Genomic DNA, 15,980 nt, shown 5'->3' with positions numbered 1-15,980 from the left:
TCTCTGCTCCCATCCGTTTCTCATTCTGGAATGGAAGCTTTTCTGGGCACAGGAAGTAGCTTGTCTTGGTCACTGTCATATCCCAGGCAGCCAGCTCCTGGCCTCAATAAGCAGCTACTAAATTGGCGAAAGAGTTAGAGACACAGCCCTCAGATGAGCAAGATGGCGCATGCCTTTAATCCTTGTGTTCGTGAAGCATGGGTAGGCAGATCTCTGTGAGTTAAAGATGAGCCTGGTCTACATAGCAAGTTCCAGGGCTATCAGGGCTACCTAGTGAAACCCTGCCTCAAAAGTAATTAATTAATTAACTAATTAAGTAAGTAATTCAGCTTCCAGCTGCTACCTAGAATCTCTCCAGTACAGGGGATACACAAAGAATTCAAGTTTGGATGCTCTGGGGCAGGGGCTGCAAGAGTCAGGTATAGTAGAGGGCATGCCTCTAATCTCAGCCCTTGGGAAGCAGAGGCAGACAAATTTCTGGGAGGTCAGCCTGGTCTACATAGTGAATTCCAGGATAGCCAGAGCTACATACTAAGATCCTGTCTCAAAAAAAAATAAAACCCAAAAAACAAAAACAAACAAACAAACAACAAAAGACAATGACAGCTGGGAGATGGTGGTGCATACCTTTCATCCCAACACTCGGGAGGCAGAGGCCAGCCTGGTCTACAGAGCGAGTTCTAGGACAGCCAAGACTACCCAGAGAAACTCTGTCTTAAAAACAAACAAATAAAAGATGGTAAACACGTTGGTATTTTTCCCGGTGACAGCGTGGATCTGTGTCTCCTCCCCTAGAACCTGAGCTGTGATACAGCAGAAGTGATTCCACGTTCTTGCACCCTGAGACAGAATATGGTGGCATGATTAGAGAACACTCAAGCAGTTAATGGAGAGTAACTGACTAAGTAAGCCGAGTCTCTGATGGACACACAAGCCCAGTGGATGATGCTACATACAACAGTTTTTCAGTGTAGACCAAACTAGCCTTAAGCTCACAATCTTCCAGCCTGGAGCCTACCAAGTACTGGGATTCTAGCAGGCCACCATGTTCCTCTAGAGATGAGCCATGTAATACTATAGTTTCCTAAGTATTTTGGAGATATTTGTTACACAGCAATAAATAACTAGTTGCATCTCAGAGCAGGCTTGAGGGAAGGGGCCAGTTTGGTAAGACAGGGTAAGCAGGATGTAACAGCTTGGAGTCCTCTAAACTCTGAGATTTTAAAACTTGAAAAGAAGAGCATAGCTCTTAGGGGCCAGTTCCCAAGGTGGGGAGTCAGAACTGGCTGCATCCCCCCCACCCCCGGAAAGTGTGCTCCAGCCTTCAACCTTGGAATGCAAAGAAAAAGATGTGTAGCACATGTCCTTGTCTCCAAATGAATGGAGCCACCCAGGCCTCGTTGAACTTTTGCCCTTTGTCTCTCATGCCCCTCAACTCCTGTAAATTTCTAGTTGGTCTTTCTGTGAGCTGCCCTAATACAGGGTACCCAGTGAGTCCCAGCCTAGCCTATCTCTCATTCCCCCCTAGGCTTCTAGCTTTACCCCAAGTCCAGAGTCTGGCCTATGCTGGAGAAGAGACAAGAATGAGAGCCATCTCCTTGACCTTACAGGTTCTGCTTAGAACCCTGCTTCCCACACTCCTCCTGTCTCCACTTCCTGCACTCTGGATGCTCTCCAGTGGTTCTCCAGAAGCTTCTATACTTATCTGGGAACTTTCTGAGGACAGACCCTTGTGCTACCTGCTCTTGTCCTTTCTGGCACTAAAGAGAAAGGTCTATGATCAGCAGGAAGTTAGACTGGGCTGCAGGTGTCCTTTAGCAGGCAGAAGCAGCGCCCCAAAGCTTGTGTTCTCAGAGCACCTCCTGAGGAGTCAGCCGTGCGGAACTCAGCTGTCTTCTAAGTGCCAGAGGGCAGAGGTCCCTTTCTTGCTGTGTGACCTGGTATTTGGCATCATCTTTCTGGACCTACTTCCTGTTCCGTAAAATGTGGAGGAGGAGTTGCTCTCCAAGAGCCCTTCCTGCTCAAACACCTTATGTTCTATGAAATCCTTGTGAAAGTTGCCATGGAAACATCAGAAGAACGGCAAAAGCCCTGAATTGTATGGGGGGGGGGTGTAGAGGGAAAGACAGAGAGAGAGAGAGAGAGAGAGAGAGAGAGAGAGAGAGAGAGAGAGAGAGAGAATGCACTGAGTCACCCTAGAAAAGAGGTTATGTCAGAAGTATATTGATTCTGGCACCTAGATGTAAAGGATCCAAATATATTCCAAATATATTCTTCTGCTACAAAGATACCCCCAGGAATCTACCCATCTTGGTGGCCCTGATTTGGTGTTCCTAATGTCCTACTGACTGGTAGTAACAGGTGAGTGGCCATCGTTGCCTGAAGAAACATCATCTGTATGGGGCCCAAGCAGAGAGTAGCTCCTTTGGAGGTTAAGACCACAGTGGCTTATGAGGCAGAGGTGCTCACCACACTGGAGGTGAGTTTGTGCACAGCCATAACCACAGGACTGGAGAAGAGCTGAAGCAGAGCTTCATTTAGCATGACAGGATTCTATCCCTAGTACTGAAAATAAAAGTCACATTCTCTATGTTCTTGGGTGTCCAGGCCAGCTGGACAATCAAGTGGGACCCCCAGACCCTGTGGAGAGGACTGAGATGTGTGAGAAAATAAGGAGACACAGCAAGTCAAGAAGTCGGATCAAGTTGGCAAAGATTTTATTGTTCACACAGGTTCTATACTCTGAAAACAGGATATGGGGAGGGGCAGGAAGGGAAAGGGAGCTTTGCAGGTGGAGGAAGCTAGCTGTAGCAGTGGGGTCTAACTAAGTTATACCTGTTGTTCTCACAAAGCCTTGCCATTACCATGGGTTCTAAAAACATCTATCTAGCAGGATGTTGGCTAAATCTAAAGATCAGGAGGAAGGGTTACTAAGGTAGGTTGCTATGAGGCCTTGTTTGAAGTTCTGAGAACTGACAAGTGGATCATGGAAGGTAAGCAGAAAGAATAGTAGGTAGGAGAGCCAAGGGTGAGTGTGTACCAAGAGTAAGGCCTTGCCCATGGCTTCTCACACTTGGGCGCCATGGTCCCTAACTCTGTACTCCTATGGAGTTAGGGACCAGTTCTCAGCAGTGCTGGCTTCCAGCTCCTCAGTGGGACCCTCTTGTCAACAGAGGGGGCTGAGTGGGGTCTTGTGGATCCACATTCTCAAACAACATAGGAGATAGAAGCATTATCATGAACCGATCAAATAGTTCCTTGCTTTACCACATAATCCCTAGAGCTGCCAATGACAAGCTTCTCTGGGAATGGTGTCTTTATTTTTTCTTTACAGGAGGAGATGGGAGGTGCTTTTTAATACAAGTCCTATGTTTTATGGGTATCTAGGCAATATAATATCCAAGAATTGCATATGTTTAAAGTGTACAAGTTGAAGGGCTAGGGAGATGGCTTAATATGTAAAGTGCAAGCTGGGCAAGCTTGAGGACCTGAATTCTGATTTCCAGCACCTATATTAAAAAGCAGGGGGGAAGGGGCTGGCTTGACACTGGGTCGGTTGTAACCCTGCAGCTGACAAATGGAGATGGGAAATCTGGTCTGGCTGAACCATTAAGCTCCAGGTTCAGTGAGAGACTGTCTCAAAAACTAGGATAGGGCTGGAGAGATGACTCCATGTTTAGGAACATTTGCCACTCTTGCAAAGGACCTGGGTTCCATTTCCAGCATATAGTTTGTAATTGCTTTTCCCGAGGATTCACTGCCCTCTTCTGGACTCTGTGGGCACTGCATGTATGTGATACACTTCTATACATGCAGGTAAAACACTCATACATAATAGAATGAAAATAAATAATTAATTAAAAATAATAACAAGTCGGGCAGTGGTTGCACACACCTTTAATCCCAACACTCAGGAGGCAGAGGCGAGATGGGCGGATCTCTGTGAGTTCAAGGCCAGCCTTATTCACTTAGTGAGTTCCAGGACAGCCAGAGCCACATAGTGAGACCCTGTCTCAGAAAAAAAAGATGGGGGGTGGAGGAGAGCGGTGCTGGGAAGTACAAGCAGCAGAGGCGTATGCAATGTGTACATGCACACACACACACACGGAGCATACAGCTTATTTAATAATATGGAGCTTTCTCATCTGGGCATAACATGGCCATCACAATCTTGAAATCAAAGCACCTGTGGTTACCGTCATGAGACCCTCACAAGATTGAGTCCCTTTAACATTTCCTCCTGAGAGGCGCTGGGGAGAGCTCCCACAAGACATACACAGTCTCTCATCTCCTGGGAGAAAAGACTCTTACTCTTTCTCACAGGGGTGTACTCGCCCGTGAATTGCTCGTGCTCTGTTAGTAACTTCAGTTACATTCACTGATTCCACCCAGTTAGACTTGGGGGGAGTCGCCTATCCGCCTATTATTACCCTCCCTATCTAAGGTGTAGAAATAGAATCCCCAGGGAAAGCCGGGCAACAGAAAAGTTTCAGTATTTTTATTTTTATATATCCATGAAACCATCATGAGTGTACATCAGCCAAGACAAAAACACATCTTTCACTCATTGTCACTAGGTGTTGGGGTGTATAGCTTTGTCCCAAGACCTTCTGTTGAGAGCTCTTAGGCCTCTGTACTCAGGTGGGAGTTTCTGGTTTAGGGCAGCCTTGGGCAGCCTCACTGGCATATCCATAGCCTCCATGGCCAGGTGTAAAGTACACGAAAAAACCTCTAGGGGCGCTATTGCGCCGGGCCTTGCTCTATGTGATAAAGGGGGTGTTACCTGCTGCCTTTCTGTTTCCGAAATATTTCTTCTGACCTTGTGGCATATCTGCTTTCTAGAATATACTTAATAGCTGTGTTATACATCCACTGACCTGACCACTTAGTTGACATTTTTCCTTAATTGCCTTTAAAAAATTATTTATTTATTTATTTGTTTGTTTAAGTTTTGGTTTTTCAAGATAGTTGTAGCCCTGGCTGTCCCAGAACTTGTTCTGCAGACCAACCTGGCCTTAATCTCCAAGATATGCCTATTTCTGCCTCCTGAGGGATGGTCCATTTTCTTGTATGGCATGAATACTGTGATTCTTTCTTTCTCTCTCTTTTTTTTTTTTTTTTGTTTTTTGTTTTGTTTTTGGTTTTTCTTTTTTTTTCTTTTTTTTCTTTTTTTGGTTTTTCGAGACAGGGTTTCTCTGTGTAGCCCTGGCTGTCCTGGAACTCACTCTGTAGACCAGGCTGGCCTCGAACTCAGAAATCCACCTGCTTCTGCCTTCCAAGTGCTGGGATTAAAGGCGTGCGCCAACACTGCCTGGCGAATACTGTGATTCTTGTTCATGCTTTCTTGTGGTTTATGTGTGTATGTATGTGTGTGTTCAATTTATGTCTATGTGTGTTTTCCTAGCATTTATGTACATATACCATGTGTGTCCCACAAAGGCCAGAAGAGAGTGTTGGACCTCTTGAACCTGAAGTCACAGACCGTGGTGAGCCACTATGTGGGTCCTCTGGAAAACAGCCAGTGCTTTTAACCTCTGAACCATCTTTCCAGCACTTATTTTGTGCATTTTGATGAACACACTGATCTAATCTTTCTCTTCCTTCCTGTTTTCCTTCCTTCCTGTTTTCCTTCCTTCCTGTTTTCCTTCCTTCCTGTTTTCCTTCCTTCCTGTTTTCCTTCCTTCCTTCCTTCCTTCCTTTCTTTTTCTGGTTTGAGTATTTTCCTGAACTGATCCAGTTTTCTTGTTTCTTTTCCCCCTTTCTAGTTTCTTCTATATTATTAGTTACGACTATTTATTTCTAAAAACCTATATTTTGGGTATGGTGGCACACAGCTGTAATTCAAGTACCCTGAAGACTGAGGGAAGAGAATTGCTTCAAGTACAGATGGAGCTGTAAAGTGAACCTCTGCTTTAAAAGAAAATTAACCAGCTGTGGCTGTTCATGCCTTTAATCCCAGTCTTGGGAGACAGAGGCTGATCTCTGAGTCTGAGGCCAGAGTGGTCTACAGAGAAAGTTCTAGGACAGCCAGAGCTACATAGGGACACTCAGCTCAAAAAGCCAATAATAATAATAATAATAATAATAATAATAATAATAATAATAATAATAATGATAATAATAGAATCTGGGCACACACATATCCTATGCCTTTAATCCCAGCACTTTGCAGGCAAAGGCAGATGGATCTCTGAGTTCAAGACCAGCCTTGTCTACAGAGTTCCAGGACAGCTATGGTTACACAGAGAAATCTTGTACTTGTATAAAACAAAACTGAAAGTGTCTGTATGAAAAAAATAATCCAATTGTTTGGAAAAATTTTAAAACACAAAAGACACATATTTTTATTTTGTTATGTGTATGGGTGTTTTGCCTACATGTATGTCTGCACCACATATGTGTCTTGTGCCCTCAAACTAGAGTTGACAAATGACTGTAAGCCTCCACATGGGTTCTCTGAAAGAACTCTGGGCCTTCTCTCCAACTCCCAAGACATATTGTTTTTTCTTGTTTTGCTTTACTTTGCTTTTTACAAGACAAAGTCTCACTATGTAATTCTGGCTGTCTTGGAACTCACAAAGAGCCACATACCTCTGTCTGTTAAGTGCCAGGATTAAAGGTGTACACCACCATGACAGACTAAATTTCATTTCTTTATTATTATTATTATTATTATTATTATTATTATTATTATTATTATTATTATTACTATTATTATTGTTGTTGTTGTTTGTGTATGATGTGTGTTTGTGGGTATTTGTGTGGAGGTCAAAAGACAACTTTGTGGAGTTAGTTCTGTCTTCCCACCTTTATGTGGGTCCTAGATATCAAACTTGAGTCACCAGGTTAGTACAGTCAATGCCTTTACCTGCTGAGCCATCTTGTAGGCCATAAAAGACATGTTTTTTTTTTGTTGTTTGTTTGTTTGTTTTTTAGCCTTATTAGGCTAGAGAGATGGCTCCGTGGTTAAGAGCACTTACGGGTCTTGCTGGGTTCCAGGTTTGGTTCTCAGCACCCTTATCAGACTTATCAGGTAGCTCATAGACAACAATAACTCTAGCTTCAAAGTTCTGATGCCCTCTGACCTCTTTGGGAAAAGTGCAGGCACACATATACATAAATCAATACATCGTTTAAAAATTTAGGGAATAGAAAGATGGCTCAGCAGTTAAGAGCACTGGCTGTAACCAGGCAGTGGTGGTACACACCTTTGATCCCAGCACTCAGGAAAGGCAGAGAAACCCTGTCTCAAACAAAACAAAACAAAGCAAAACAAAACAAACAAAACAAAAAGCATGCTCTTCCAGAGGACTTGAGTTTGGTTCCTGCAAACTGATTTCAATTTTGGAGCATCAGATGATTCTTTTGACCACTGTGGGTACACTGAGGTCTGAGTACACACACATACAAATAAAAATCATAAATTAAAACACAGAAAATGTACTGTCTGGAAATGGGATGAAAGGCTTCGTGTCCAGTCTCAGCCACTTTCAGGTCATTTAGAGATGAGTAGTTGGGGCTGCATGGCATATTCCTTTAATCCCAGTACTCCGATTCCAGGCCAGCCTGATCCACATAATGAGATCCATAAAAAGAAGTAGAAGCTGGGCATAATGATATGTGCCTTTAGTCCTAGCATGTGGGAGGCAGAGGCAGGCAGAGGATCTCTGTGAATTAGAGGCCAGTCTGATCTACATAGTGAGTTCTAAGATAGCCAGAGCTATATAATGAGACTGTTTCTTGAAAAAACAACAACAAAATAATAATCATAATGAAGATGATAATAGTAGGACTGGAGAGATGGCTCAGTGGTTAAGAGTACTGCCTGCTCTTCCAGAGGTCCTGAGTTCAAATCCCAGCAAGCACATGGTACCTCACAACCATCTGTAATGAGATCTGATGCCCTCTTCCGGTGTGTCTGAAGACAGGTACAGTGTACTTTAATAAATAAATAAATAAATAAATAAATAATTAAAAAAAAAAAAAAAGAAAATGTGGTTGCTGGGAATTGAGCTCAGGAAGAACAAACGGTGTTCTTAATGGCTGAGCCAGCTCTCCAGCCCCCCATAACTGGGTGTTTATAGAAATCAAAATTCTCACTACAATTGGAGAGATGGCTCAGCAGTTAACGTACTGTTGGTCCAGAAGACTCCAATTCAGTTTTCTACACCCATGTTAAGTGTAACTCCAGCACCAGGGGATCCTACACCATCTTCTGGTACCTATACACATGTGGGATGCGCACACACACACACACACACACACACACACACAGATACCACACAAATAAATGTAATACAAATAGATTTTTAAAAAAATGTACAGCTGATTAATCTGTTTTCCTTATTTTGAAACAGGTTCACATTATGTAGTGTTGGCTGGCCTAGAACTTGCTGTTTAGAACAGGCTGGCCTTGATATTTGCCTGCTTCTATTCTGAAGTGCTAGGATTAAAGGTGTATGCCACTCTGCTTCGCTGTTTTCTTGTGGGTGTATCTTTCTGGGCTTTGAATTTTAAAAAAATCTGTCATCTGTCTGCAGAAAAGCCTGGACTTTGAATAAAATCCTAAGTCTGCTATTCACCTGCTGCCTGGAACACTTCTTGACTTCTCTGTTTTCCCAGAAATCTCATTTTGTAAAGAAGTAACGACAGTCTCCATTATTAATGCTGTTGAAATTCCATAGAATATAGCAATGAAAGGGGTGTGAAGAAGTGTGTGATATGGCCCTTTCCTTCCATCTCCCAAGGTGCCCTCTGCCTCCTGTTCAACCTCTCTGCTGGCATGCTTCCCTTAACGTAAGCCCTTTCCCATATTAAGGAAAAGGCTCAGCTTTGCTCTGTCTTTTGTTGTTCCTCTTCCCTGCACAGCCAGGGCTTTTGAGGCAGCCGACCACAGGCCATGTTTACAGCCCCTACGTGCTGTAAACCTGCTGGCATGTGGCTTCCTGCCAAGTATTTCTTTCAAAATGCCTTCTATAAAGGTCACTTCCTGACACCTTTCCTTTAGCAATGCACAGGTGACACGGTAAGGGCCAGGATGACCTTAGAGAATCCTGTCTTCTGGGTTTCTGACAAACTTGAGACAGTTGCTCTGCCTACAGTAGATGGCTGGTGGATACGTACCCCTTCCCCTTCTCCCTGGGGTCCTCATGGCCAGTGGCTTCAAATTATTTCTGGACCATTTTCCATCTACAATTTTATATTAGTTTGTAGCTTTTCTTTCTCTTCCTTCTTTTCTGTCTCTTCTTTCTTTTCGTCCTTCCTCCCTTCCTGTCTGTCTGTCTTTTTTTTTTTTTTTTTTTTTTTCTAAGATGGGATTTCTTTCCGTAGCCCTGGCTGTCCTGGAACTCACTTTGTAGACCAGCCTGGCCTTGAACTCAGAGATCTGCCTGATTCTGATTCTGCCTCCTGGGATTAAAGGCATACACTATGTACTCACTGTGTACACACATGCACACACCTAGAATTAAAAAAATATTTTTTGAGACAAGGTCTTCCTATATAGCCTTGGCTGGCCAGGAGTTAGCTATGTTGACCGGGCTTTGCACTCACAGATTGTTCCCTTGCCTTACCAGTGGTGGGATTACAGAGTGTGCCATCACTGTGCCTAGCACACACACACACACACACACACACATATACATATAATACATATATATATATATATATATATATATATATATATATATATATTTGTTGATTTGTTGTTTTTCAAGACAGGGTTTCTTTGTGTAGCCACGCTGGCCTCGAATTCACAGAGATCTGCCTGCCTCTGCTTCTTGAGTGCTGGGATTAACAGCATGCACTACCATTACCCAGCAATAAAAGTATTTTTAAAAGTTAAAAAAAAATTGCTGGATGTGGTGGTATACACCTTTAGTTCCAGCACTCTAGAGGCAGAGGGAAATGGGTTTACTCTGAGTCAGAGGTAGGTAGATGAACTCTGTGAGTTCAAGGCTAACCTGGTCTACAGAGTGAGTCGTAGGACATCCAGGGCTGTTACATAGTCAAATTCTGTCTCAGAAAATAAAAAAAAAGGAAAAAAATATTTATGTTTTTGTGTGGGTATTTGATATTCACACACTTGAAGAAGCTCAGAGAGTTAGAAGGATGTTCTTGGAATCCCCCTGGTTGTATGCTGCCATGTGAGTGCTGTAAACCGAATGCCTGTCCTCTGGAAGAGCCATCTCTCCAGCTATACTCCTATCCCGTCTCTCTCTCTGTGTGTGTGTGTGTGTGTGTGTGTGTGTGTGTGTGTGTGTATTTTCTTGAGAGAGAAATTAAGTAGTCTGGTCAGGAGCTTTTGGGAAACTCTCATTCTGGAGTACTGGCCTGAGAAATGCATATTACCATGCTCTGTGCATTTTAATATATTTAATAAGGCTGTTCAATCACTTGATCTAATTACAGAACAAACATGCTTATTGGCCCCAAAGAAACCCTCACCCCTCCCTCCAGCCTTAAGGCACTCATCAACTTTCTGTCTTTGTGGACTTTTCTCTTTTTAAATTTTTTTTTTTTTACTTTCCTCTTTTGAATATTTCCTGTAAATGGAAACACAGAACACGTAGTTCTTGGTATTTGAGCATCTAAACATGTTTTCAAGCATTATTCCCCAGTGCTGCGTTTGAAGTCTTTTCTCTCATTTTAATTTTGTCTTGAGCTCCTGCACACAAGGATCTGCAGTACCTGGAGTCTGAAGCCTGAGCTGGAGCTACTTGTGGGTGGGCGGGACAGCATCTCCCCAGCACCTCGCCAGCCACAGGGCAGGGTGGGCTGCGCATAGGGGTGGAAGGCACCGCGCTGAGATTCACCCACTCTAGGTGAGGGCAATCTCGGGCATCACTTCTGAGCCTCTGCTGCATTCCCTGGCAAAGGTCCAGGATATGACACAGCAAGTACTTATTGACTCAGGTCGGCGGTACTCTCCAGGGGTAGAGAAGATTTGCGGAGTGGAAGCTCACACAGCTGGCACCCAAAAACTGTACGCCGCACTATTTTTTTTTTAATTTATTATTAGTGTAGGACGCGTGCTATGGCGAGGGTGTAGTGGCCAGAGGACAACTTTGTGTAAGTTTATCTTTACGTGGATTTCCAGATAGAACTCAGGTGATTAGCTTTGCATGGCAAGCTCCTTTATCTGCTGACCACCCCCTACCTCAACAGGGTTTCTCTGTATATCCCTGACTGTTCTGGAACTCACTCTGTGGACCAAGCTGGCCTCGAACTCGGAGATCCACCTGCCCCTGCTACCCCAGTATTGGGAGTAAAGTCTTGTGCCACTAACGGCGCTGACTCCTCTCTTCCGCACCTATTAGAGTTTTCAATTTTGTGACTGTTGATTGCAGAAGACTGGGAGCGAAGAAACCTACTGACTCCGAAGAGGCCTCAACAGCCAGAGGACCTCACGGGGGAGCTCGGGAAAGCGAGGTGAATAGCTACAAGCCCTCCAGCCGTAGTGGGTTAGGGGACCGTGCCTTAGCGGACAACTACTCAAACCGCAGCCTGATTAAGTAGGAGCTCTAAACTCCGCAGCAGAGGGGGCGGAGCTTCCTCCACCTTCAAGTGTAGTGTGCAGTAGGCCCAGCTGAGCAGAGGGCGGGGCCTCTAGATGACTCCCTCCCGTGAGACCCCGCCCACCAAGGCTCTCGCTTATTGGGCGGAGCCTCTGTGGACACCCTTCCTTCAGGCCCCGCCCATTGCAGGATTTGCAGTAAAGAGGGCGGAGCCTACGAAGGCCTTCTCTTCATCTAGTCCCACCTACGGCCAACTTGGAAGCGCAGGGGCGGAGCCCGAGGGCGCCCCGCCCAGCGCCGGGGTTGGGGGAGGAGGAGGAGCTGGCGCTGGGTCTGCAGTGCAGCGCGAATGCGCGAGCTGGCGGCCAAGGCCCTGAGGTGCGGCCTGCCCCAGAGCGCTGAGCAGCTGTCGCACCGCAGACGGGCCACGGCCGCCGCGGTATCCAGCCCCGGCCCGCACCATGAGGTCCGCGGGCCCCTTCTGAACTGTGGCTGCCGGCGCAAGGGGCCTCGGGGAACCGGGGCCATGCGCGGGCTGCGCTGACGATGCCGCCCGGCGCGCCCGCTCGCCTGGCGCTGGCCCTAGGCCTGGGCCTGTGGCTCGGAGCGCTGGCTGGAGACCCTGGGCGCGGCTGTGGGCCTTGCCCGCTCCCCTGCTTTTGCAGCCCGGCGCCCGACGCCGGCTGCCGCGTCAATTGCTCGGGCCGCTGGCTGCAGACACTCGGGCCGAGTCTGCACATCCCGGCTGACGCCACCGCGCTGTGAGTAGCTGCGCTGAGGCTGTGCTGGCGGGCAGGCGGTTGCCATGGCGGCGGGCGGCCAGGCTAGAGCATCATGACTGGGTCCGGCGGGAGCAGGGCTGAGGTAGATAGAGCCCTTCTGGAGCATTGCCGGGCTGTCGGCCGCAGAGTGTGGGCGCGGTCCTGAGCTCCGGCTGCAAGAAGCAGCGGGGCCTGGCCGCTCCCAGGGCGAGGCTCCAGCAGGGATGTCGGCCCGACTAAATAAGGAAAACCTTGGACTTCAGCCGGCGTGACCCAGAAGAGTAGCCAAAAATCCCAGTTCCTATGAAGACTGACGTTTTACGCTGCGGGGCTCCTCAAACAGGAGCTGCAACAGTGCGTGGGGCGGAGTAGGGGGTTGAGGAATAAACGTTAATTAGAGACTAATTGAGATGCATCCTGGGGTTGCAGATTTCTGTTGGGACTCAGAGCTGGCGTCTGGGGGAGGAGTCTCGACAAGAATTTTATGGATGTGCAAGAATTGTCTATGCTTAAGGGACAAGAGGTGGGTCCAGCAGCCTGGCCTGTGGTCTTGGCCACACATAGTGACTGCTGGAGAAGTGTTAGGGAGTAGAGGTCATGATGGGTGTGGGCCTCAGGTAGGTACTGAAGGAGGGAAAATTGCCAGGAGGGGTTAAAACGTTTGAGACTTCTTTGCCTTCTGAAAGTAACAGGCTTTGCCTTCTGAAAGTAACAGGCAAATCTCACTGAGAGATCGTCTTGAACCAGGCTTAACTAGTCTCTTTTTATAGATTAATTCTTAGTCCAATTCTCTGGAGGATGGTAGCACTAGATCTCTGTTTTACAGGTGAGGAAACAGGCTTGGAGATGTGATGTATTTTCAAGGTATCACATCCTAGACATAATAGCCCGAGGTTTGTAGCTTTTGCAGTGTTGGCAACCAGGGTTGGATCATAAGTGTTGAAGAGGACAAGATTGCAGACATTTGTCTCAGGATCTGCTGATTCCACCCTCTTAGACTTCCTGGGCACTTCAGCCCCAGTGGTTCCTGCTGGAATCCCCTCAGGAACTTGTTAAAGTAGAATTGGACCCTTTCACTGGGTTTTATAATGGGTTTGGTGACTCCACCTTAGTAAGGAGCTGAGGTTTGGGTTCACTCAGCCTGTTTTTGTGCTCCTTGCCCACTGTAGCATTTGTGGTGCAGCTATCTCTGGAGATGGATCCCCTTTTGCTATCTAATAGGATCCACAGAATTGCATCAGATCCAGATTTTATGGATGCTGTGAATGAGGGCACCTCTTTCTGCTGCCTGTGGGAGTCAGGTTCAGCTCCTGTTGGTTCCTTCTTCACCCTTTGCTGGCCTCCCAGGAGCTGTCTAGGAAATGAAAGATGAGAGCCTACAAGTCTGTGGGCTCTCTGCTCAGCAGCGAAGCTTGGGCTGTTGCCCTGAGTTTTGGTACAAGGGGTTTTCTGAGAGCTGATAGCCTGGACCAGCCTGAGCTCATATCAACCCCTCACATTGTGTGAAGAGACATCAGAAAGATCTGATGTGTGGACAGATGGGTAAAGATTCCACATTTTTCTTTCTACCTCCAATACTGCTTCTAAGATTCTTAATGAGCTGTAAAAACCAGCTGATAGGAAGCTAAGGCCTCAGGGGTAGGTGTTGAGTCCCCCCTGGCGGTTCTCAAGGCCAGTTTGTGTCCAGTATGTTGTCCCCCCTGTAGACTACTGGAGATCAGATAGATGTTTTTCTCTGAGGACCAAGGCCACAGACAGCAACCTTCAGGCCAGTGTTTAGGTGCCCAAGGAACATTACCTTCTTTCGGATCATCAGACCCCTCTGTATATGTGTGATTCTTTGGCAGAACAGCTGTGTCCTGGTAGCAGGACAGCTGGTCTTCTGAGAACATAGCTTCCCAGCGTTCGTTTCTTGGCTTAAAACCGTGCTGCTGCTTAAGAAAGGTGACATTACTGGAAGGGGGCTGCTACTTGACCGACTTGGAGCTTTACTGTGGATCATTTAAATCCTTGTTATTGTGAAAAGTATGCAGAACAAAGGAATGAACCTTACCCTTCCTGCCTGTCATTCCTATCTTATATTTTGAGCCAAAGACCAGCATCTTATTCTTTTATCTATTATAACACTGAAAACACATCTAAAATAGGAAATGCTTTCTTAGGTCTAGTGGATGTCCACGGTGTACATTTTTGTCAAGCTGACCTCAAACTCACAGAGATCTGACTGCTTCTTGCTTGTCAAGTGCTGGTACTAAAGGTGTGTGCCACCATGTCCAGCTGTTTGGGGTGGTTTTGTTGTTGTTGTTTGTTTTTTGTTTGTTTGTTTCTATACTTTTTGAGACAGGTAGACATGTAGTACAGGCTGGCATTGAACCCTCAAACATTTGATCCTTCTGCCCCAGTCTTGCTAGTGCTGGAATTACAGATGTGTACTTTCAGGCCTGGCTCTGGGTTTTGGGTAGTTTAAATTAGGGTCTGAGTTAGGTTTGCACAGTACAATTAGTTGATGGCTACATTTTTTCCGGTTCTCTTTTTCTGCTTTTGACTTTGGGAAAAGCTAACTCCTGCATCTAGTTTCTGACTGACTGAGCTATGAGCTATTGGCTTCTTGCATGTCTCTGTCCTTTGTGTCTCCAGCTCTGTTGTGGAGGGTGACACCACTTTCAGGGTCTCTGGGACCTCTCTGGTTAGTGACTACAACACAGGACATTCTATTGTTGAAGAAAGATCTCTGAAACATTCACCTGGCACTAGGTATAAACTGCTTTTTGGCTTCAGACATGGTTGTTTTACATTTCTGGTGACAGGTGCTACACATTTTTAAATTTCGAGTTTGAGACTAGCTTGGTCAACATAGTTCCAGGACACAGCTAGAGCTATGTACAGAGACCCTGTCTCAAAAATATAGTGGGGAGGGGCATAAGTAGATATGATGGTTTATACCTGTAATCTCAACACTGGGGGAAGTTGAGGCAGGAGGATTTTGGATTTGAGGTCAGCCTGGGCCATACACAGAAATATTATTAAAAAAATAAAATCCCCAAACCTCAAAACATAAAAAAAAAAACCAAGAAAAGTTAAGAATAGATAAATCTGTTGAGACAGAAAAAGATTACTAGTGTGGTGAGGGTAGTAGCCAAGGACTGTTGGGCTTCTTTGTGGAATGATGAAAACATGAAATTAGTGTTGATGGTTACCCAGGCTTGTGAATATACTAAAAATCATCAAATTGTAAAGTTTGAAACGTGAACTTCATAGTATGCAATTTTTGTCTGAATTTTGTTGTTGAGGAAAATAAGATTTAATTACACTACACTAAGTAATAAATATATACAAAAGTAGAGTTTGGTCATTGGGAGGTCAGGTATGGTTGTACATCCCTGTCATCCCAACACTTGGAGGCAGAGGCAAGATGATTGCTACAAATTTGGATACAGCTTGGTTCATGTAAGGAGAACTCCCCTCTCCCCCCAATCTTGAGAGACAAAAAAAAAAAAAAACCAAGTCTGAGGAAGTTATCCAGGAGACACACTCTTCCTTGTCTGCTCCCTCAGAGGCTTATGCTGGGCTTTTGGTATCCTTTCTGCTAATGGTGTCTTTCTCTGGGTTGTGGGATGGAGTCTCTTAGTTCTTGTATTGACTTTGAAACTGAGGCTCCCAGATGTTGAAGTAGTTTTTAGAGTTATATACTGGTGTGTCACAA

At 45.6% G+C, this 15,980-nt stretch overlaps 1 protein-coding gene across 8 annotated transcripts in view; it reads left to right on the top strand.

The window, feature by feature from the left end:
* Positions 1–11,847: 11,847 nt before the first annotated feature.
* Positions 11,848–15,980, top strand: part of Pkd1 (polycystin 1, transient receptor potential channel interacting) — a 46,991-nt gene continuing 42,858 nt past the window's right edge. For all 8 annotated transcript variants that reach the window (XM_076937203.1, XM_076937202.1, XM_076937201.1 and 5 more), the window contains exon 1: positions 11,848–12,277. In XM_076937203.1, the coding sequence (XP_076793318.1) occupies positions 12,063–12,277 (215 nt within the window). In that variant the 5' untranslated portion in view covers positions 11,848–12,062. The remainder of the gene's footprint in view (positions 12,278–15,980) is intronic.

This window comes from Arvicanthis niloticus, chromosome 6 (genome assembly GCF_011762505.2).
Source record: "Arvicanthis niloticus isolate mArvNil1 chromosome 6, mArvNil1.pat.X, whole genome shotgun sequence".
In the NCBI taxonomy this organism is placed as follows: Eukaryota; Metazoa; Chordata; class Mammalia; order Rodentia; family Muridae; genus Arvicanthis; species Arvicanthis niloticus.
Note: the sequence above shows the minus strand (reverse complement) of the source record. Positions and strands in the feature narration are given on the sequence as shown.